This window comes from Narcine bancroftii, chromosome 7, assembly GCF_036971445.1.
Source record: "Narcine bancroftii isolate sNarBan1 chromosome 7, sNarBan1.hap1, whole genome shotgun sequence".
NCBI lineage: Eukaryota > Metazoa > Chordata > Chondrichthyes > Torpediniformes > Narcinidae > Narcine > Narcine bancroftii.
The window spans coordinates 170,072,480-170,096,096 of NC_091475.1; the positions used below are offsets into that span (position 1 = coordinate 170,072,480).

Consider the following 23,617-nt stretch of genomic DNA (forward strand, 5'->3'; position numbering starts at 1 on the left):
CCTAAGTAAACTTCTGCACTATTCACTGTTGTGCATGTTTTTGTGTCATCAGCAAACTTACTCACCTTGCCACAAAAATCCTTGTCCAAATCATTTATGCATACTCTATTACAGAAAGTAAGAGTCCAAGTACAGAACTCTGAGGCATTTCACTGGTCACGGCAGTGGTTCTCAACCTTTTTCTTTCCACTTTAAGTATTCCCTATGCCATAGATGCTCTGTGATTAGTAAGGGATTGTTTAAGGTGGTATGTGGGTGGAAAGAAAAAGGTTGAAAACCACTGTTTTAATCGTACCTAATTGACTCATTAGTGCACTGTTTCATGACTCCAAAGGAAAAGGGCCAATACCAATTTTTCTCAAGCAAAATATTTCAGTAACAATTGGGTCTAGAGCAGTGATTCTCAACCTTCCCTTCCCACTCACATACCACCTTAAGCAATCCTTTACCAATCACAGAGCACTGATGGCATAGGGATTACTTTGTGGAATGTGAGTGGAAAGGAAAAGGTTGAGAACCACTGGGTCACGGTCCTCTACTCTGAAAATAAGCCCCTCTACATCTACTATCTCCTATCATTTTTTTAATCCATTTGGCTAATTGGCTTCCTAACCCATTTGTCCTAACATTGCTAACATCTTACTATATGGAAACTTATCAAGCACTTTACAGGCCATTTCAGGTGAACCCTCCGCTTTGAGGCCAGCAACAGGAGTGGATTGAAAACTACGAACTCACCTTTCAGGCAGCAGCCCTAAAAGGTTGCTCCAGCGTTCCATTCATATCCAGAGGTGTCTCATAGCGCCCTCCAGATCTGGTGGAGGAGGGGAAATTGGTGCCGCAGAACTACCCATCATAAAATATGCAGCATAGCAATGGCCATCTTCCCTACCCATAATCCCCCACACAGGTTGAACCGCTCTGTACTTCCCAGAGCAATTCCAGCTGCATGGGGGATTATGGGTAGGGAAGACTGCCATTGCTATGCCGCGCTTTGAGCCACAGAGAGCAGCTCCAAAGACCAAAGTGCCCAGTGAGGTGCCAGAGTAGCCAGCTGGGCTGTCACAGCCTGCACCGGCCACCCCCTGATGTCCCCACCCAGCCACCCCTGCCCTGACAGCCCTCGCAGACCTTCCCTGTCTCGATGCTCCCTGCCAGCCGCCTCTGCCCCAATGGTCCCTGCGGACCTCCCCTAATGGCCACCCATGCCCTGCCAACCTGCCTTGCCGACTACCCTGCCCTGCCAGCTGCCCCTGCCGCAATGGCGCTCGCAGACCTCCAGTGCCCTGACGGCTCCCACAGACCTCTCCTGCCCCAATGGCCACCCCTGCCCCAATAGCCCCCATTGACCTTCCCTCCCCAGTAGGGTGGGGGCTGTCAGATAGCGGGGAGTTGGGGCACGGGGTGATGGAGTTATTAGCCCACCCCTAAACAGCTGCTTAGCGCAGCTGTACATTCAGATGAGTTGGCGGAGCGCAATGCTCTGACGATTATCCCTCCCTGAGGAGGGTTGGCATAGCGCCTCAGAGGCTCTCTCTGCGCATTCAGGTAGGTAAGTATTTAGCTGCAAGGGGGTATAATCTTCGCCTTTACACAAGGGCATTTGGTCCATCTGAAAGAGCCTTACTAAAATCAAATGCCGTGCCCTCAACTACCCTCTGTCACCTGTTACAGAGTCCAGAAGACCCCCAAAACTGGCAGCAATAGATATGCACCACAACACAGGGTTACTTAAACAAAAGTAGTTTTTAATTATATTTGAACAAGAAAACAGAATTGAACTTTAACTTATTACTTAACCTACTTACATAACCTACCTAACCCTCTTAATCTCCCCTTTAATACTAAGCGCAGGTGTGTGTAATGTATATTTAAGATTAGAAAAGTTCTTTGGATCACAGTCCAATCTCACTGGTTGTAGGCAATTCTTGTACTGTGCACAGAAGTTAGCATTAACAAAGTTCACCAGTCTTTGGTGCTTAACAGGCAAACAGTTACCACTCAGGAGGGTTCTTGCTGGTTTTCAGAGAGAGATTCCTTTTCCAGGACATCCACAACTGATTCCTTCTCAATCAGTCTTGCTGATGAAATTTTCCCCCTTCAGGGTTCTCCAGATGATCCTCTTTCTTTCAAGTCACCTTTCACACCGCCAGTCTTCTCCTTTGACCAGGCAGCCTTCCAAAGTTTGCCATCTTGTCCTTCTGGAACTGATTTCTGTGACTCCTTCTTTCTCACTCCCTCCCTCTCTGAGAGCAAAGCTGTTCTGTCTCTGCCTGCAAAAATCACATGCTCTCCCTGGCAAGCTGTATGTTGATACTTGGTTGCTCCTCTGCAAAAAGCACTCTGCAAAAGTCCTTCAAAAATTCTGTTTTTAATATGTGTGTGTGTGTGTGTGTGTGTGTGTGTGTGTGCAAGCTAATCTAGAAATTCCTTCCAAGCCACCTCAAAATATTCTGTCACACATTCTTTAATGTGGCTGGACCTGGAGATTTTTCCATCTTCTAAAACTGCTAACACCTTTTCACTACTAATGCAGACGTGTATCCACACAGAAAAACCCCTCCTGATTCTTAAATAGCCTATACTTTCCCTCATGACCATTTTATTCTTAATATACATTTAAAATCTTTTTGGACTCTCTCTTACACTGTCTGTTGAAGCCATCTCAAAATCTCTCAGCCTTCTTATTTCCCTCTTCATTGTGCTTGTTCATTCCTTATAATTCCCAAGAGATTCCCACAAACCTGTCTGTCTACATTTGATATATGATTCATTTTTCTTTCTAATCTTTATCTCTCTATCAACCACACTGCAGATTTTCTTGTTTAACTGCCTCATGATTGCCCAGATTTAGGATGTCAAGTTTGTTGCATAGGGCACTTAATGTTAGGATTGCACTATATGATAGAGAATGTACTAGTTATGGAGGCAGTAATGCCATCAAGGTTTATTGGGAAGGCCAATATTTTAGTTCCATCAGAACTGAGGCGCATTGAGTTTGGCAATCTATTTTATGGCTATCTAGAACAATGAGTTGTCATCATATTACTCTTGTTAGTAAAAACTAAAGCTTTTACCATCCAATAATATTCCACATCCTTTATTTTATCATGCCATCCATCATATATGATAACCTAAAGCAAAAATAATGCAGGTTCTAGAAATCTAAAATCAAAATGCTGTAAACAGTCAGACAGCATCTGTCAAGAGAAGTAGTAGCAAAATTTCTTTTTTCTTTTGTTTGAGTTTATATGAAATTGAGATGGGGTTGAGAACAAATTGTGTCAGGGTGGCCTGGGTGGGAGTTTCCATTATTTTCACACTTGTTTCTTCATTCAGAAATGGAACAATCATTGACCAATCTCAACTCGATTTCTTCAGTCATGATATTAGAGTGGAATTCCAGTAGATCAGAAAGGGTAACAGATGATAGGCTCTTACTTACTATAACACAAAAAGAGACCATTCATCTTATTAGATACATGCAATGGTCCCAGCAAAGCAATGCAATTAATCCCATTCCAATCACCCACTTATTTACCTCTGCATCTTAATCTCCATCACTTGTCCATCAACTTCTCCATTGTTATTTTAAATACTTACTACTTAGTCACCATTAATTAATCTATCAACACATTGTTACAATGTGGGAGAAAACCAGAATATCCAGGGAGAACCCAAGGGTAGGATTAAGCAGAGATCCCTCACATTCTGTTATCCCTTTCTTGAAGGATTAACAAAATAGTTGGACTTGAACAAAGATGTTTTGCCATAAACATTCCATTTATTGAATTGAACTTCATAACTTGCCATGATTGGTATTAAGAAATGCTGGACTTTTATTCTAGTATTATAACTGTTATAACTGGAAGTAAGCATTGTGTGATGAAACATCTTTGATGCGATGTCATAAAAGTTACACATTATCATCGGGTGACTATATTGTGACATCATTATGTTAGAACTAATTTGCTAAGAAACAAATATAATGATTTTACTGTTGTTCTTAGTTTCAGGAAAACATTCACCTGGCTGGTTCTCAAATTTACACCAAAATGAGGTAAAATTTTAATATTCTTGACATTGTTTTAGCATTTGTAAATATCCTTCAATCTTTTATGAAATAATATTTTACTCTAATTTTAAAATGTATGTCATTATTCATATTTCATTTGCAATCTCTTCAATGTTGCGCTGATTTGCTAATTTTATCCATGCTATCTCCATTGGTAATGGACTGAACAGCAAACTGAAATAGCAAGGAAGTAGTTACTGCAAAAATACCAGCTGAGACTGAAATCCAAAAAGTTGGATACTCAACACTAATATAATTCGTGACTCAACTATTAAATATAATATTTTAGTTACTGGTTAATGAACAATAGATCATTGTTTCAAATGGTAACTATTAATTTACAATAACACCATTAAAATTCTTTTATTATCATGTACAGATCATGTAATATTACACAAAATTTCCTTCTACCTTAGTATTGTCCAGTGCCCCTTGCAGTGCGAGAGAATGAGAATCAAAAGAGAGTCCCTGACTGTCTATGGATTCACCTCCAGCATTTCTGCAGCATTTCCTGCCACACACAGGCAACCCAAGCTCCAGGTCCTAACCTCTGACATGATCAGGAGCCCTTCACCGCTTGAGGCTCTTCGGGAGCCTTTTTTGCTCTCAGCACCCTCTCGAATCCCAGCTCCGATAACTGGTTCCAATGAGCCAGTCTCCAGCATCCTGCAGCCAATGCTGGTCCCCTGATCACAAGTCACCCATAGCCTGTGTGAGTCCTCAGCTGCTGAGCCCTTCACTGGTCCATCGCCATGGTCACTTTCCAGTAGAGTCCTTTAGTTACTAAGCCCCTTGCTGGTCTGCTGCCTTGGATGCTGCCCTGTAGGGTCATCTCCTCTGTTTCTCTTTTTCCATGAGGTGTGTTCTCTCCATTTCTGGTGCCCTGTGCTGGTCCACTACTCCCCCAGAGTCTGCAACCCCCTTGTAGCCACTTCTATCTTGGCCACAGCTCCCGGAATTGCAGGATTTTAAAAGAAAACATCTTTGACTCTTTAACAGGCTATTTAAAGCCTATATAGAGCAGCCAGCATTAGGACCAGGTGGTTGAACTCTTCAGAGCAGTCCTGTGTCTTCTCTCCCTGCTCTCCTGGAACTGCACCAGCAGCAGTGCTGCCATTATAGTAATATTATACATTTCATTGGAGTAAACCATTTCAGAACCCAAGAAAGGCTGGAGAATTTTACTAGAATTGTAGCATGGTTGAATAGTTTCAATTACAGGGAGAAAAGGTATAAACTGGCGATGAACTCCTTAGAGCATAAAAGCTTAATGGGAGCTTTAGTTGAGATGTTCAAAATCTTGAAAGGAAGCTGCAGCAGTTAATATTCCTGCTTCACAACTCTAGAGATCCAGATTCAATTCTGACCTTAAGTACTGTTGGTATTCCAATTTCCTCCCACATCTTAAAGGTGTGCTGGTAGGCTAATTGGCAACTGTAATTTACCTCTTAGTGTAGTGAATGGCAATAAAATTGGAGTGGATTGATAATCACATGAGAGAGAATAAGTTGCAGGACAACATGGAATAGATAGAGTTGATGGGCTGAAATAATTGTATCTTTGCATTAATAAGAAGCTTTGACCAAGTACATGAGAAATTATTTTCAGCAGACACCAAAGGACCTGAGCCCAATGGTAATTTGTTACAAACCAGAATGCACATCTTGAAAGAACAATGGTTACAATTATAACTTTTTGAAATGAATTACTTGGAATAAGAAAAAAAATTGCTAGCCAAGGGAAAAGAGCACGGGAGTGGAATTGATTGATTTTCTGAGATCCACCACCTTCGGAATTTATTTATTACCTATTCATAACTCCCTTATGAATGTGGTAGCAAATGCTTGATGTGGTGATTCCACCAATTGCAACGCGATTGAATGTCCAATGTGGGAACCCATGATTGGGGCAGGAGGTGCCTGATGGGGCAAGGTGGGTATTTACTTGGTGAGTGCTTTGGACAGATATCTTGGGCTGAAAAGCCTGTTCCTGTGCTGCGCTGTTGTATGTTCATCTGCAATTTATGCAGCACATCTGCATTCTACAAATGCATGGATTCAAGATTCTCTATATTATCCTGCATGCTTCTTATCCTCTTTGAGGAATCATGGACAGTAGTTTCCAGGAGTCAGTGGTATGTCAAATTTTATTAAGGAGGCTCTGAGCACATCCTCTAATTTCAGGAGTCTGATATCAGGCATGCAAATGAACGGTCTGCAGATCCAGCACAACTATGCTAGGCCATATGATCTTTTTAGTGTATTGTCCTGTCATGGAGATCTTCAACATATGCAATGATTCTCCTGCCACTGCTTGTAGTTAATTTTTCTTGGACTGAAAAGTTTTAATGAGTGATACGTAATAGAGTTCAAAACATCTCTATGTGAGGGTAAAATGATTTGTCTGGTATTTTGAGGAAGTACCAAAATTGTGCAAGTTGTAAGTACTGTGAACAGTGGTGAAATGTGAAAATGGTAGCAGCAGAAGCATGTTGAAATGATTAGATGTGATCCAGAGGGCAAGGGATTTGATTGACAAAATGCTACTACAGTAAAGTGGTGTCAGATTGCTGCATGAAAATATGCACAAAGGGGGAAAGTTGATGAACCTCCGATATGGGTTAGTAGTGTTTAGGATGTGAGATAAATGTGGCTTACTTTGCATGCAGAATGCTCCCATAATATTTGCTCATTGACATGATTGCTGAAATGAAACACTCAGCAAGTGTCCGATATTGTAATTTGATAGAACTACTTAAACCAAACCCTCACTATTTTACATCACCCTGTATCTCTAAGACTAAGTGCATTGTAGATATAACACATAATACAGCTCATTCTTACTAATTGGTTTCATACCCTCTGCTGCAGGCCTGTTAAGATGCACACTTTATAGACAAAGAAGGTAACTGTGGCTGTCAACACATAGGCAGGGTCTGAAAACCTTGATGCCGAAAGGCAAAATGTCCAGTTGTCTCCAAATGTATTGTAGCAGATTTCAACAGGACTTTTATCTGAAGGCTGCACTTGGAAAATGGCAGTTGGAGTTGAAAAGCTCAGATCAGCAGGAGGCTGATTGGGCAATAGAGATCAAATGATCTTGTGTCACAGAGTGGTATTAATTCATTTCAAGTCAGTAGTCTAGGGAGCCTGGTATTATTGACTGGAGTTTCACACAGTACCTACAGCAGTGAGTAGGAAATTTACAACTAATTAGCTTTTTTTCTACAGCATCTTCAAATGCAATGTACCACCAATAGCTCCATAAATATCAGATGGAATTCCCTGTAGTGCTCACTGCATCCGTGTCACCATTTTTCAGCTAACAACTATCTCTCTCAATCAGGGCTAATAGCTAGTTTTCATTTAACTATTCAAGATGTTTGTGAGACCACACTGGTAGTATTGTCAGCAGTCGTAACCCAGCTATAGGAAAGCTATCATATTAAAATGGAAAGGATACAGGAGGGAGTCGCAAGAATGTTGTCAGGACTGGTGGGCTTGAATTGTAAGGAGAGGCTGGAAAGGCTGGGACTTTTCATACTAGAGAACACGAAACTGAGGAAGGATCCTATAAGGTTTTTAATGGTGCCATGGTTAAAATGAATAATCATAGTCCTTTTCCTAGGACAGAGAAATCTTCATCTAGAGGGCAAAGACATCTTCCTCTGGCTATCCATCCTGAAGAATGATGATGATTCTTTTCAGTCAGTTTGTGGGGTTTGATATGTGTATCCTCTAGTGGCTGTACAGGCCGATCCTTGACAGGCCCTGCTTGCCACATACTTGGCAAGTGAAGCCTGAAGGGGCAGCAGGGGCAGAAGCTCTGTTTATGGTGCTTCTTATGCCTTTCCTCTGTTGCCTCTTTCAACTTGTTCTTAGCAGCATCCACATCTTTCCTGATGGTGTCCCTCCACTATAAGCAATCTTGAGCCACATCCTCCCATGTTGATGGGGCAATGTCAGCTTTCTTAAGGCTCCTATTCAGAGCATCCTTGTACCGTAGTCGCTGGCCTCCTCGTTTTCAGGTACCAGTGGACAGTTGGCCATACAAGGTGTCCTTGGACAGTCCTTCTATCAGGCATTCTGACAACATAGGCTGAAATCCCCAAGGTTGAAACTGCTGGCATTCCAGCTCAAGAAAGGACCTTGATATTGAAGACCTTGTCTCACCAGCTGATCTTCATCAGAGAATGTAGGTGACACTGCTGCAGTTGGTCAAACTGACTCTGATATGGGTACCACGTCTCACATCCATAGAGCAAGACTGATGTTCTGTGACCAAACCTTTGCATCAGTGATCCTCAACCTTTTTCTTTCCACTCACATACCACTTTAAGTATTCCCTATGCCATCAGTGCTCTGTGATTAGTAAGGGATTGCTTAAGGTGGTATTTAAGTGAGAAGGGAAGGTTGAGAACCACTGCTCTAGACACAACTGTTACTGAAATACTTCGCTTGAGAAAATTGTCATTGGCCCATTTCCTTTGGAGTAATGAAACCATGCACAAAACAAATCAGTTAGGTATGATTAAAACAGTGGTTTTCAAACTTTTTCTTTTCATTCACATACCACCTTAAGCAAACCCTTACTAATCACAGAGTACCTATGGCATGTGTGAGTGGAAGCAAAAAGGTTGAGAACCACTGGATTAGAGGGATATTGGCACAACACAAGTTAATGGGACTAGCTTGTGTAGACAACTTGGCTGGGAATGACAAATTGAGCTGAAGAGCCTGTTTCTGAGCTGTAAAACTTTGACTCTATAATTCTATGTGCTCTATTACACTCTCAAACACTTAGCACTGCTGTAAGCTTCAGAACTACAATTCACATATTACCAGACATTATACCTTGATACATTTAACATCCCACTTTATCATCCATCAGTCATAAGTATACTTCAGCAGTCACGCGCTACACAAGTGCAGCAGGTTAAGATCTGCTTTATCAGGGCTCAAGCCTGACTTTTATATCGTTCAAGTTCCTGCCATTTGCCCCGATTACTGACGTCATATTCTGCATGACAAAGGTGGGTTTTCCCACACATGGGTACACCTTTGCATGGCAATACCTTCTTCCCTGTGCACTACCCCAGACTGTTGGCTCTACAGCAGGAGTAGTGCCATTTTAGGGTCGCTGGACCTTTAGGCTGCTTTAGTAGTTTGTCCGCCAGTCCACTTGCTGGGGCCAGTGCCGCTCTGTGGTCTACTGGGTTTATGTTGCACTCGCTGCCCAGAGGGCTGGCTTGCTCGCTGCAGCGGCAGGCCACCACACTTCCTCTCTTTTTTTAGAAAAATTGATTCGCAATTGCAAGCAGCCGTGACTAACCTACAGATAAAAGGCACAGCTACATCACCTTATGCCCATGGAAGAGACTGTGCTCATTGTCATTGGAACAGCCATTCATGAGATTGTAGAAGATATTGGCTGATGGGGCTGAAACCATAGAAATTTCAGTCCCCAATCCTCCTCCTCACATCCTTTTTCTTCATCTTACTATCTTATTGTTTACAAATGGAAATGGTTAAAGTTCATCACCATCTTCAGAAGGGTGCCTTTGGAAGCTGTTCCCTATAACTGACACCAACCTCCAAACAATGACTCAGTAGAAATGATAAAAGTTGTTAGTTAGTTGAGAGAGCAGAGAGCGACAATCTTTCCCAACAGCTGAATTATGGCAAAGAGAATTGGAATCACTGTAGGGCCAAAAAGTTATTTAGAAACTTCCTTTACTTTATCCTGGTGCTCCTGAAGACCCTGAATTTGAGGTCAATAGTAACAGACAGGCCTCACTTTTTTTTTCTTTTTTTGAATATACCAATTTGAGGAGAAAGTGATAATATTGTTCAATGTGTTATAATGTTATTCAATTGCAATATATTGATGTTTCTGGTTTTACTATTCAATTCTGTATTCTATTCTCATGTATTGTTTACTTATAATATGTTTAATAAAAAGATTGAAAAAGAAAGACAGTCACAGGTCTTAATAACTACCACTGACCTCTACCATTATGAAATGCTTCGAGCATCTGGTGATGGAATGTATTAAATTGCCACCTCACAAAGACACTGGACCCATTTCAATTCTCTTATAGAAAAAACAATTCCACTGATAATGATGTAGCCTTGTCCCTCTACTTTGTCCAAACCCACCTGGAGAATAATGCCTCATACGCCAGACTATTATTCATTAACTTCAACTTAGCATTTAATACGATCCAGTGGCTGGTGGAGAAGTTGTCCTTTCTGGGACTCAACACCCTTCTCTGGAATTAGATTTTGTACTTACAAACAGAAAACCCACTGTCTGTCCGGGCCAGTAGCAGAACATGAGCACCATCAGGCTGAGCACTGGCACACCTCAGGGCTGTGTTCTCAGCCCGCTCCTGTTCATGCTACTGACCCATGACTGCAACACCAGATGCAACTCCAACAGAGTTTTCAGATGATGCAACAGTAGTTGGCCTCATCAGCAACAACAAAGAGTCACACTACAGAGAAAAGATGGAAAATTTTGTGATACGGTGCAAGAGTATCACGGACTAGACAAAGCAGATAATCATAGACTTCAGGAGGACCAGGAACGATCACCCTCCACTGAACATTAATAACTTGGGAGTGGAGAGAGTAGAGTCCACTTAACAATTGACCTATCCTGGACACACAACATCTCCTCACTTGTCAGGAAGGCACAACAGCGACAGCGCTTCCTGAGAAGGCTGAAGCAGGCAAGGCTACTGGCCACCATTATGTTAACCTTCAACAGGAGCTCTATCAAGAGCATCCTGGCCAGCTGCATCTCAGCTGCATGGTCAATCCACAGGACTACAAGAGTGGCAGAGAGGCTCACTGGGGTCTCTGCCACCCCCAAGGATATGATCTACTGGAATCATTGCCTGAAGAGGGCACTCAAAATCAATGAGGACCCCTACCACCCCACACACATCTTTCAGCTACTCCCATCAGAAAAGAGATACAGGAGTATCAGAGCCACCATCTTTCAGTTACTCCTGTTGAAAAGAGAAATGGGAGTATCATAGCCAGCACCACAAGGCTGAGAGACAGCTTCTTCCCATTGGCAGTAAGAATGTTAAATGACTAACGAAGTGCTCACACTAACCATCGAAAACTTGACTATTTATTTAACAATATTCATACATATATATCTGCATACATTAACAATATTTATTTATTTGTTTGTTTCTCTGTCTGTTTATTTATCCTGCATATGCATCGCTTGCCTAGTGTGTGAATGTTTTTCACCAAGGGCCGGAGAATGCTATTTTGTCAGGTTGTACTTGTGCAATCAGATGATTCTTGAATTAAAAATATAATTGCTCTTGCTACTCTTAGTCCTGACAATTGCAGGACATAAGCCCAAGTTTTGGAAGTTGAAGTTTATTGTTATCTTTCAACTAATTCATAGCATTTCTGTCACATTTCCCATTATATTGTTACATTATATGCGTTAATTTTTTTAAACAAATCAAAACTTATATCGGGGTAAAATAAAATCTTGTTCCCATTATAAATCAAAGGTGACTGTCTTTCTTTTGCTTGTTTAGCCACCAGTTCCAAGATCTTCTCTCTACTTCATAACCGAGAAATCTAACCAGTATTGGACGAGGTCTCTGATCTGGTTGTGGCTTTGGTCTCAGTGCTCTATGTGCTCTCTCAATCTCAAAGTCTCCTTGAAATTCAATTACTCCCAAAGATTCCGAATCCAACCCTGTAAAAACTTCTTAATTTCCTGTCCTTCATTACCTTCTTTAAGACCAACAATCTTTGTTATTCCTTCTGCTAAAATTTTCTAAAATGTCAATTTTTTGCATTAATTGATCTTTTGTTGAAGCTGCTTCTTCTTGCACCTTCTTCATCTGTTCCTTAATGCCTTGAATTTCAAATTCATTTCCTTTAATTTTGTCATCCATAACTTCAAATCTTTTGTCCACCTGCTGCATCATTTTTTCCCACTTGTGAAATTCTTGTTTTCAGTTATACTTTCTCCATATTTTTTAACTTCTTCTGTTAATAACCTCAGATTGCTGGAAACTATCCATGTAATTTTTCATATCAGCTGTAGAAATAAGATTCTTTCATTTTCTTCATCATTCTGACCACAAAACCTTGTTTGGAACGAGTTTCTTGCTCTTCTTCTTGTCCACTGGAGCTGGAAGCTTCTTGTTTTTTAAAAAAATATTGTGCGCAGAGTCACTTCTTCACCCGCAGTGGACGGCCATTGTTGGATGAGACCCTGCACCGCAATATCCAAGGTCTCTCCAGCTTCTGGCTTGTCTCTCCTGGGCAATACCTTTCAAACAGCTCCTAGATCCTTCTTCAAGATAGGCTGTCTTCTTGATCTTTTTCTTGATCAATTTCTTGTATTACTACAGCTGTTTTTTCTTTCTTTGGTGGCATTTTAAAATGTTCTTTAAATCTTCAGACACTTCTTCTATTTTTCTTATCTTTTTCAACTTTTACGAGGAGAGTAGGGATTTGCAGTCTAACCCCAAGTCATCACATGGCATGCCCCCATTAAGTATTTGCATGGCAATTAAAAGCAGAACATGTATCAAGAACAATAATTGCAACAAAGAAGGAAACTCATCAAATCAACTATAAGATGCAAGAAATAAATGATAATTTTAGGAATTTTTATTAAAAAAATATATTAATCAGACTCTGAAAGATGAAAAAAAGAATATTTACTACAAGTTAAACTACCCCCTGTGTTAAATAGAACATTTTATAATGTTAGGCATATGGAATACTGAAATACAAAATTGTTTTCCATTAGAAAAAATGACCTATAGTTTAAGGAATCGGATTGGGAATTTTTACAAAATTTTGGAGCCACATATGGAATTCATTAACAGAAGTCCATCCATATCATCCACTCCTCTCAATTAATAATTAAAAGATACAAAATTATGTTAGAAAACTATGAATAATGATTAATATGTAGTTTAGGTGTTTCCTTTCTTTCTCTTTCTTTTTTTTCTTGAGGGAAGGGGTGGGGCCGATTTTTTAAAAAATTGTATTATTTTGTATTCGATAGTATTGTGATGTACTATATATATATAATTGAATAATTGTTTGTCTTTGATAAATAAAATTTTCCAAAAATGTTATTATCTGACTGTGAATATACAACCAGAAGAAATAGCATATCTCCAGACAACAATACACACACATGCACACTTAATACATTTCTCACACAGCACATAATAACCACATAAATGTAATATAAGATAAATATATATAAATATTTTTATTTACTCAGATTCATTTATGAGACCCAAGGTTACCAGATACCATTCAACAATCTTACAGCCTGCAGAACAAAGCTACTTTCCAGCCTGTACCTGTACCTCTCCTAATGATAGTAGGTCAAAGATACTGTGTGATGAATGGTAGGGATCCTCAATAATTCATTGAACTGTATTTAAGCAATGCTCCTGGTGAATGTCATAAATAGAGGAAAGGGAGACCCTAAATACCTTCTTAGAGTCTGTTGCTTTGCAGCTACCAAACCCCACAATGATGCAGCCATGGTACTCTCATTGTGTTCCTCTAAAATATTGTCAAGATGGGGGCTGGTAGCCTTGCCTCTAATAGTCTCGATGAAAGGCCTTGACCCAAAACATTCACTGACATTTCACCCCATGGATGCTGCCTGGCCCATCTAAGTCTCTTTGCTTCTTTTTACGGTTTTTTTTCTTTCACAAACACTTTTCTAAATGAGCTCTAATTAAATAACTTGTTAGCTGATAAGTAGTGTTTTCATCATAATTATGTTTTAATGTCTGGTTCAGAATTGTTGCTTATTTTCTAGACAGTAAGATTTTTTGTACTGATTTTTGCAGAACTTTCAAGCTCTTCACTTCCTAGCTCCATAAATTTTCAACATGGAAAATTGTATGAAAATTGTATCCAGCAGGAAAAAACAACACCGATTCTTTAATACTATTTCAACATTCAACCAAGAAAAATATCACTGTGCTAAAAGGTACTCTAGCTCTAACTTGAAACAATCTCCAACATTAAGAAATAATAAGTTGTCTGCCGTGCCTTTTCAAATGTGGAAGACTGATGGAAACTCTGAATTTAAGAACCAGCAATATTTACTTACATCAATTCACCAAAATACAATAAAGAAGCTGGAGAAGGAAAATTGTGAAATGACAAAGTTCCCTAAACCAGAAGATACCTTTTATCAGAGTTCACAGAATAGTGTAGAGAAAGTGAAGGAAGACTACCAATCCCAATTCAGAAGTTCAGATTCCACCATAACACAACTTAATGTGGAATGTGGAAGTGAGGAAGTGGCTCTACCATCAAGTAGCTGTTCATCTATTTATAATATTAATTCTTTAACAGAGAATTTACTGCTCTCAAATCCTGCTGGAAACCAGCTATCTGCTAACATTTATGAGGAGATATGCTATCAAATGAAACATCTTGAATATCTGACATGTCAAATTGACAAACTTGCTGAAGTGGTAAGGAATAATTAAAAGTGATTGACACAGGACCACAAAATAATTAATTTTCAGTAAATGTTCTAGTAATAACAGATGCAGTAATTTCCATTCCAAAACAAAATATTGGTACCTTGACTTATAATGGGCATCCATGATTTCCACATCACATCATGCCTTAGGAATAGAGACATCCTCTGCTATACCCACACACACACACACACACACACACACACACACACACACACACACACACACACACACACACACACACACACACACACACACACACACACACACAGAGTTAGATATTTATGTATATTTAGTTTCGAGTGAATTAACTTTAAAAATTAGAAAATCCAAAATTGCCTCTTTTCATTTCCACACAATCATGTATTCCCATTCATAACTCTCTTGCACATCTGCCAAAAATTTTACCCATTCACCCTATTGACTTACTTTTGAATATTGAAATTTATCTTGAACCCAACTGCCTCCATCTTATCCTGCAAAAAATCCCTTTTACTCTTTGTTTCTAATCTTGATAGTAATGGACACTACACAAAAATTATTCCAATAGCAAATTTATCAGTCTTGGCTCAGAAATATGCAACATTGGGGAAAGAGTACACATCAACTCCAAATTGAATTGAGCTATCCATCCACCCCCTACTCAGTAATAAACATCGATTTATTTATTTTTATAACACAGAAACAGGCTCCTTGGCCCAACTTTTCTATGCCCAATGTTATCCACTAAATTAGTACAATTTGCCTGAGCTTGGTCCATAGCCTTCTGAACCTATTCTATCCATGTGCATCTCCATATGTCTTTTGAATGTTACTGCCTCTCCCACTTCCTCTGAAGCTCACTCTGCATACTTACCAATTGGTGTGCAATTGGTTCCTCAGTGGTTTTAGCTTTCCCAAATCTGGGAAAGAGGCAATGACAATACATCTCATTAGATCTTCCCTCAACAACCTACATTTCAGAGAGACCATTAGAGGCAAGGCTACCAGCCCCCATCTTGACAACATTTTAGAGGAACACAAATTAGAGTATCATGTTTGGCTGCATCATTGTGTGGTTTGATATCTGTAAACAGCTTCTGCTTACAACTTAAGCTTGTTAGGTCTTGTAACATTCTCACAAATCTTTTTTCATGCTTTCCAGCTTAATGACATCTTGCCTATAGCTGAGTGACCAAATTTGTACTCAGTACTCTAGGTGTGATCTCACCAATGTTTTGTCTAGTTGTAATATGTTATCCTAACTGCTATATTCATTGCCGTGACTAATGAAGCCAAGTGTACCAAATACCTTCTTCACCTTGTTTATTTGTGATGCAACCTTCAATTAATTGTATACTGGTACCCCATTGAATTTCTCTTCTACCATAACTCTCCAAGGCCCTACCATTTACTTATTAAGTCCTGCTTGGTCAAGTTCTGCACTTGACCCAGCTAAATTTTATCTGTGATTTATTGGTTCACTTTCCAGGTTCGTCCAGATCCTGTCATAACTCGGATACCTTCTTCACTGTTCACATTACCACCAATTTTAATGTCATTACTAACTAGGCCAAGTACAGTCTCATTCAAATCATTAATACAGATGAAAAGGAACAGTGGACCCAGCACCATCTCTGCACCACTGGTCACAGGCCTCCAATCTGGACAATAACCCTTCACTACCACTCTCTGACTCTGTTATCAGCCAATTCTGTATCCAGCTAATCTTGGATTCCATGCTATCTAACCTTCAGGACTAGCCTACCATATGGGATCTTGTCAAAGACTTTGCTAAAGTCATGTAGGCATCATCTACCACTTCCGCCATCATCCATCCTCTTAGCCACCTCTTCAGCAGACACAATCATGAGACAAGACTATCAGCAAACAAAGACATGCTGACTATCCCTTATTAACCCTTGCCTTTCCAAGTACATGTCGATTCTGTTAGAATTTCCTCCAATGGCTTACCCACAACTGACACTAAGCTCACTGACAATACTTCCTGGCTTGTTCATGCAGGCCTCCTTAAAAAATAAAAAAAAATAGGCACAATATTAGCCACCCTAAAGTCTTCTGGCAAATCACCCATGCTGAGAATGACGCAAATACACCTGCCAGGTCCATCGGAATTTCTTCCCTAGATCCCATAATGTAGTTAGGAATTTATATTTAATTGCTTGAGCAGATACAAGCCTGGTCTTCCCAACCTTTCCTCATAAATGATACTGCCCTTTCCAGAAATTAGTCAAGTAAACTTTCTCTGACATACTTCCATGTATTATCATTCTTTCTTGAAGAAGGAGCCCATTACTACACACACAATTCTCCAGATGTGGTCTCACTAATATACATATGACTGATGCACAGCCACTCTCACAATAATGACATTCTGCAAGCTTTGCTCATTGCTTGGTGAACTTGTATATTTGCCATTTGCAAATTTTACACTAGGAATTCCAAATATCTCACCATTTAGATAAAATGCTTTTTTTTTCCTGCTAAAATGGGCTATTCCCAATTTTCCTTCATTATACTCCATCTCCCTGATATTTGCCCAATCATTTAACCCATCTATCTGTTTTAGCCTCCTTATATGCTCTTCATAACATAGCTACAAAAGAACTGCTAATCTGAAATTACAACATAAATCAAGGTCAGTCCTTTGGTTTAATGGTGATGGTGGTTCCTGAGACATTCCATGGTATGATTATAATATTTCTGTTGCTGATTGTCTAGCGTGCCTTGTGGAAGTGCAATGTTGAACCAGAACTTTCTGAATTTATCATTTCTAGTGTAGTGATAGCTCTACACATCACCATGAATCAGATAAACAAGGTCAATGCATAACTCATTTGTTTTAGTACTATCAAAGGCAGATGTATCTGTAGTACATAAACTGAGTTGGTTTTATGTTTCTCAAGTAGTTCATCACTAAAAGTAATGAACATTATATCTCCAGATCCAGAGTACATTCACAGTTCTCTGTGTTTCTTCCATCAAATCATTACAATGCAATAGAAGGCCTTTTGGCCCATCAAATCCATGGTGCTCGCTTTAAAGAAATCCAAATAATCCTATTTTCCTACCTTTTTCCTCTGGCTTTGCAATTTATTTTTCCTCATGCCAATCCAGTATGCTTTCAACTCTTTGGATTGATTATCACTCTTGCAGCTATTAAGTTTCAGTGAGAAGTATTCTCTGCATAATTCTTTTTTTCACATCCCCTGGTCCTTAAAACATTTGTTAATGGAAACAGCTTTTCTCTATTCCTCTATTGCACTGCACGATCAAATCTCCTCTCAAACTTCCTTCCTCCAAGGAAATCAACCCCTGGTTCTTCACCTTAACCTTGCAGCCAAATTTCTTCATCCCTATAAATTCTAGTAGATATTTATGAAATCCTTTCTAATATCTACATATTCTTCATAATGATGTATGGTGACCAGATTTGACATCATGCAGGGATCCCTCAATTTGTAAATGCCTTTTAATGCATTTCTCTTCTTAAGTGTTCATGTTCTGGATTTACTAGCTTTTTGGTTCTGACAAACAATGCTTAATGTTCATATTAAACAGCAATGGAAATCCCTGTCAAGAAGAGAGTTATTTAGGTGTACCAAGCTTTTTAATTGTATCAACAAGTTGCAATCCATTTGACTTACTGTTGCAGGAGAGGTGCAGGAAGTGGGAAGAGGAGAAAGTGGGCAAATGGAACAGAGAGGGGAAGTGCAGAAAAGAGATTTGGTTGGGGAGAGGAAGTATAGGTGAATTTAACTAAATTTTATTTACATTTTTAAATTAAAATTTTAAATTTAGACATGCAACACAGTAACAGGCCCTTCTGGTTCACAAGCCATGCCACCCAAATACCACAATTAACCTACAACCCCTGTACATTTTTGAAGGGTGGGAGGAAACCAGAGCACTAGGAGGAAACCCAGGCAGACACAAGGAGAATGTACAAACTCCTTACAGACAACATGGGGAGAACATACCAACTTCTTGCAGACAGCACCAGATTTGAAAGGCATTGCACTAATCGCTACATTAACCATGTCGCCAGAAAAGAAGGATTGGAAAGAAGGAATGAGTAAAAGGGAGTGAAGGGGAAAGGCACTGTAAGAATGACCATGTTAGGCAGTTGTGTAACTAATATAATGGAATTTAAAATTTTGACACCTTCAAAAGCTAGGTGTACCTTGGAAAGTTAGATGTGTTGGGTGTAATTGTGTTGTGTCCATCACTTGTGGCTAAACCAACACTAGACGATTTCTTTACTGTTCCAATAGATTGATACAATAGAATGGGTAACTGGGTTTTTCAGATCACATCCAGGAGTCTAAATAGTCTAGAGTGAGATACACCCCAGAGTGGGTTAAGATCATTACTAACCTGTTGGGTCTTTGTGAATTTTTAGGTCAGTTTTCACATCCAGTATATTTAAGAAATGAATTTAAATTCTCCATTTGGGCATATCTAATTCTTCATATGGTGAGATTTGATCCGCACCTTGGGATTATTAGTTCAGGCCTTTAGATCGTTGGTCCATTAACATAAACATTATGCATGGTATATATAAGTTTAGCTTATCCTCTTGTCTTTCCAGCATCTTCTCCAAGTAATATCTCTTATTCATTTTGAATATTGTTCTTAATCAGAAAGGATGGCATTTTGATGCTTTAAAGCTCTACCTAAATTGAGTGTGGTCTTCAAAAAATTGTGTCTGAGTTGAAGACAAATTGCAGAAATGTAGCATGCACATTTTACTCATAGTGCAGAAGTCAGTAGGTTTGCTGGGGGACAGAGAGCATATACAGAATAGTAAAACAAACCAGTATTGACCAGTAGCACTTACATCAACAGTGATGAAGTGTTTTGAAAGCTTGGTGTTAAAGCATATCAGCTCCTGTTTGAGCTGTGACATGTCTATGGCGGATGCCATCTCAGTGGGTCAATACAAACCCCTGGAACACCTGAACAGTAAAGATGCATTTATCAGGATGCTCTATATCGACTACAGTTCAGCAGTTAACACTATAATCTCCTCAAAACTAATCAGCAAACTCCAAGACCTTGGACTCAACTCCCCACTGTGTAATTGGATCAAGGATTTCCTCACCTCCAGACCACAATCAGAATCAGAATTTATTGTCATGAACACGTCACAAAATGTGGTGTTTTGTGGTAGCATCATAGGGCAAACATTCATATTATAAAACATCTTATCAATCAGTGAGGATTGGTAAGAACATTCTCTCCACAATCTCCATCAGTGCCAGAGCACCACAGGGCTGTGTTCTTAGCCCACTGTTCTACTCACTTTACACTTACGACTGCGTGGCTCAATATTACAATGACACCATCTACAAATTTGCTGACGATACCATGGTAGTGGGTTGTATAAAGAAAGGTGATGAATCAGCATGCAGGAGGGAGATTGAAAACGGCTGAATGGTGCGTCAACAAGAACTTTGCACTCAATGTCACCAAAGCCAAGGAGCTGATTATTGACTTCAGGAAAGGAAAGCCAGAGGTATACAATCCAGTGATTATTGGGGGATCAGAGGTGGAGAGAGTGGGCAATTAAGTTCTTGGGAGTCACTATCTCGGAGGATTTTTCCTGGACTAAGCACTCTAATGGCATCATGAAGAAAGCACATCAGTGTCTCTATTTCCTCAGGAGTTTATGGAGGTTTGGCGTGAAACCAGAAACACTGGCAAATTTCTATAGACGTGTGGTGGAAGGTGTGCTGTCCAGCTGCATCATGACCTAGTATGGGGAAACCAACACCCCTGAGTGTAAAGGTAGTGGAGACAGCTAAGGCTATCATAATAAATCTCTTTTGTGCTCCATCCAAATCGAGTCTAAGTTCTTTACTTCTTGTATTACTTAAAAGAAAGATCTCTGGATTTTTTTGGTATGTTGCTTTTTGTGATTTTATTTAATACCTGATTTAGATCTTCCCAAAACTTTTCCACTTTCTCATATGCCCAAATTGCATGTACCGTTGTTCCCGTTTCCTTCTTACAGCGAAAACATCTGTCTGATACTGTTGGGTCCCATTTTTTTAACTTTTGGGGCGTGGTGTATAGCCTGTGTAACCAATTATATTGTATCATGCATAACCTCATGTTTATTGTATTTCTCATAGTTCCGGAGCATAGCTTTTCCCACGTTTCATTCTTTATCTTTATGTTTAGATCTTGTTCCCATTTTTGTTTGGGTTTACAGCTTGTTTCCTCGTTATCTTTCTCTTGCAGCTTGATGTACATGTCTGTTATAAATCTTTTAATTATCATTGTGTCTGTAATCACATATTTAAGATTGCTTCCTTCTGGTAACCTCAGCCTGCTTCCCAATTTGTCCTTCAAGTAGGTTTTCAGTTGGTGGTATGGTGGTTATACCATATTTGCACTTCATTTGTTCAAAAGATAATAATTTATTTCCCGAAAAACAATTTTCTATTCTTTTGATCCCTTTTCTCTCCCATTCTCTAAAGGAAAGGTTATCTATTGTGAATGGGATTAGTTGATTTTGTGTCAATAATAATTTTGGTAGTTGATCATTTGTTTTATTCCTTTCTATGTGAATCTTCTTCCAAATGTTGAGCAGATGGTGCAATACTGGTGAATTCTATGTTGCACCAGCTTTTCATCCCATTTATATAGTATATGTTCAGGTACATTCTCCCCTATTTTATCTAGCTCTAATCTGGTCCAATCTGGTTTTTCCCTTGTTTGATAAAAATCTGATAGGTATCTTAATTGTGCTGCTCTATTATAATTCTTAAAGTTTGGTAGCTGTAAACCCCCTTGTTTGTATCATTCTGTTAATTTATCTAGCGCTATCCTTGGTTTCCCCCCTTTCCATAAGAGTTTCCTTATTACTTTCTTTAGCTCCTTGAAGAATTTTTCTGTTAGGTGAATTGGAAACGATTGGAATAGGTATTGTATCCTTGGGAAGATATTCATTTTAATGCAATTTACCCTTCCTATCAGTGTTAGTGGTAAATCTTTCCAATGTTCTAAGTCATCTTGTAATTTCTTCATTAATGGCTGATAATTTAGTTTGTATAGATGGCCTAGATTATTATCTAGTTGTATACCGAGGTATTGGATTGCTTGTGTTTGCCATCTAAATGGTGATTCTTTCTTAAACTTTGTGAAATCCTCATTATTCATTGGCATCGCTTCACTTTTATTTGTGTTGATCTTGTACCCCGATAGTTCTCCATATTCCTTCAATTTCTTATGCAATTCTTTTATTGATATTTCTGGTTCTGTTAAGTATACTGTGACATCATCTGCAAATAGACTGTTTTATATTCCTTCTCTTTTATTTTTATCCCTCTTATTTTATTTTCTGTTCTTATCAGTTCTGCCAGTGGTTCTATTGCTAACGTGAACAGTGAGGGAGATAGTGGACATCCCTGCCTAGTTGACCTGCTTAATTTAAATTGGTTTGAAATATATCCATTTACTGTCACCTTCGCCAATGTCCCTTAAATAATGCTTTAATCCAATTAATATATTTCTCTGGTAGGTTGAACCTCTGTAGTACTTTGAATAAATAATTCCATTCTACTCTGTCAAAGGCTTTCTCTGTATCTAAGGCAACCACCGCTGTTGGTGTCTTGTTTCCTTGTACTGCATGGGTTAAGTTAATGAATTTACAGATATTGTCCATTGTTCATCTTTTCTTAATAAATCCTGTTTGATCTAGTTTTACTACTTTTGGTACACAGTCGGCCAATCTGTTTGCTAATAGTTTAGCTATTATCTTATAATCTGTGTTAAGTAGAGATATTGGTCAATACAGTGCTGGTGTTAATGGATCTTTCCCCGTCTTTGGTATTACTGTAATTATTGCTGTTTTGCATGAATCTGGCATGTTTTGTGTTTCTTCAATCTGGTTCATTACTTCCAGGAGAGGAGGAATTAATAAGTCTTTAAATGTTTTATAGAATTCTATTGGGAGTCCGTCCTCTCCCGGCGTTTTATTGTTCGGTAGCTTTTTTAATATATCCTGTATTTCCTCTATTTCAAATGGTTTTATCAATTTGTTTTGCTCCTCTTCTTGCAATTTCGGTAGTTCAATTTTAGCTAGGAATTCATCTATTTTGTCTTCTTTCCCTTCATTCTCAGTTCGATATAATTGCTCATAGAATTCCTTGAAGTTTTCATTGATCTCTGTTGAGTTGTATGTAATTTGTTTGTCCTTTTTCCTTGATGCCAATACCGTTCTTTTAGTTTGTTCTGTTTTAAGCTGCCAAGCTAGTATTTTGTGCATTTTTCTCCGAGCTCATAATACTTCTGCTTTGTCTTCATTATGTTCTTCTCCACTTTGTACGTTTGTAGTGTTTCGTATTTTATTTTTTTTGTCCACTAATTCTCTTCTTTTTGTTGTATCTTCCCTTTTTGCTAGTTCTTTTTCTGTACTTACTATTTCCCTTTCCAGCTGTTCTATTTCCCGATTGTAGTCCTTCTTCATCTCAGTTACATAACTTATTATCTGCCCTCTGATGAACGCTTTCATTGCATCCCATAGTATAAATTTATCTTTCACTGATTCCGTATTTATTTCAAAGAACATTTTAATTTGTCGCTCAATTAATCCTGTCTTTGAAGTAGCATGGAGTTTAATCTCCATTTTTACGTTCTCGGTGGGATGTCCTCCAGCTCTATTGCTAATAACAGGGGTGAGTGATCCGATAACAATCTAGCTTTATATTCCGTTTTTCTAACTCTCCCATGGATGTGGGCTGACAACAGGAATAGTTCTATCCTTGAGTATGTTTTGTGTCTACCCGAATAAAATGAGTATTCCTTCTCCTTTGGGTGTTGTCTCCTCCATATATCCAAAAGTTGCATTTCCTGCATCGATTTAACCATAAATTTGGTTACTTTGTTCTTTCTGCTAGTTTTTTGTCCAGTTTTGTCCATCTTTGAGTCCGAATTAAGGTTAAAGTCTCCTCCTATCAGTATATTCCCCTGCGTATCTGCAATCTTCAAAAAGATACCTTGCATAAATTTTTGATCCT

General features: G+C 39.1%; 1 protein-coding gene and 1 long non-coding RNA gene across 2 annotated transcripts in view; both read left to right on the forward strand.

Annotated features, from left to right (window-relative positions):
* The first annotated feature begins 4,010 nt into the window (after positions 1-4,010).
* Positions 4,011-23,617, forward strand: part of LOC138739361 (putative leucine-rich repeat-containing protein DDB_G0290503) — an 86,480-nt gene continuing 66,873 nt past the window's right edge. The window contains exon 1 of the mRNA XM_069891249.1: positions 4,011-4,060. Within this exon, the coding sequence (XP_069747350.1) occupies positions 4,056-4,060 (5 nt within the window). The 5' untranslated portion in view covers positions 4,011-4,055. The remainder of the gene's footprint in view (positions 4,061-23,617) is intronic.
* The window catches only part of LOC138739368 (uncharacterized), a 52,398-nt gene continuing 43,273 nt past the window's right edge, over positions 14,493-23,617 (forward strand). Inside the window, exon 1 of the long non-coding RNA XR_011342202.1 lies at positions 14,493-14,582. This is a non-coding gene — a long non-coding RNA (uncharacterized lncRNA). The remainder of the gene's footprint in view (positions 14,583-23,617) is intronic.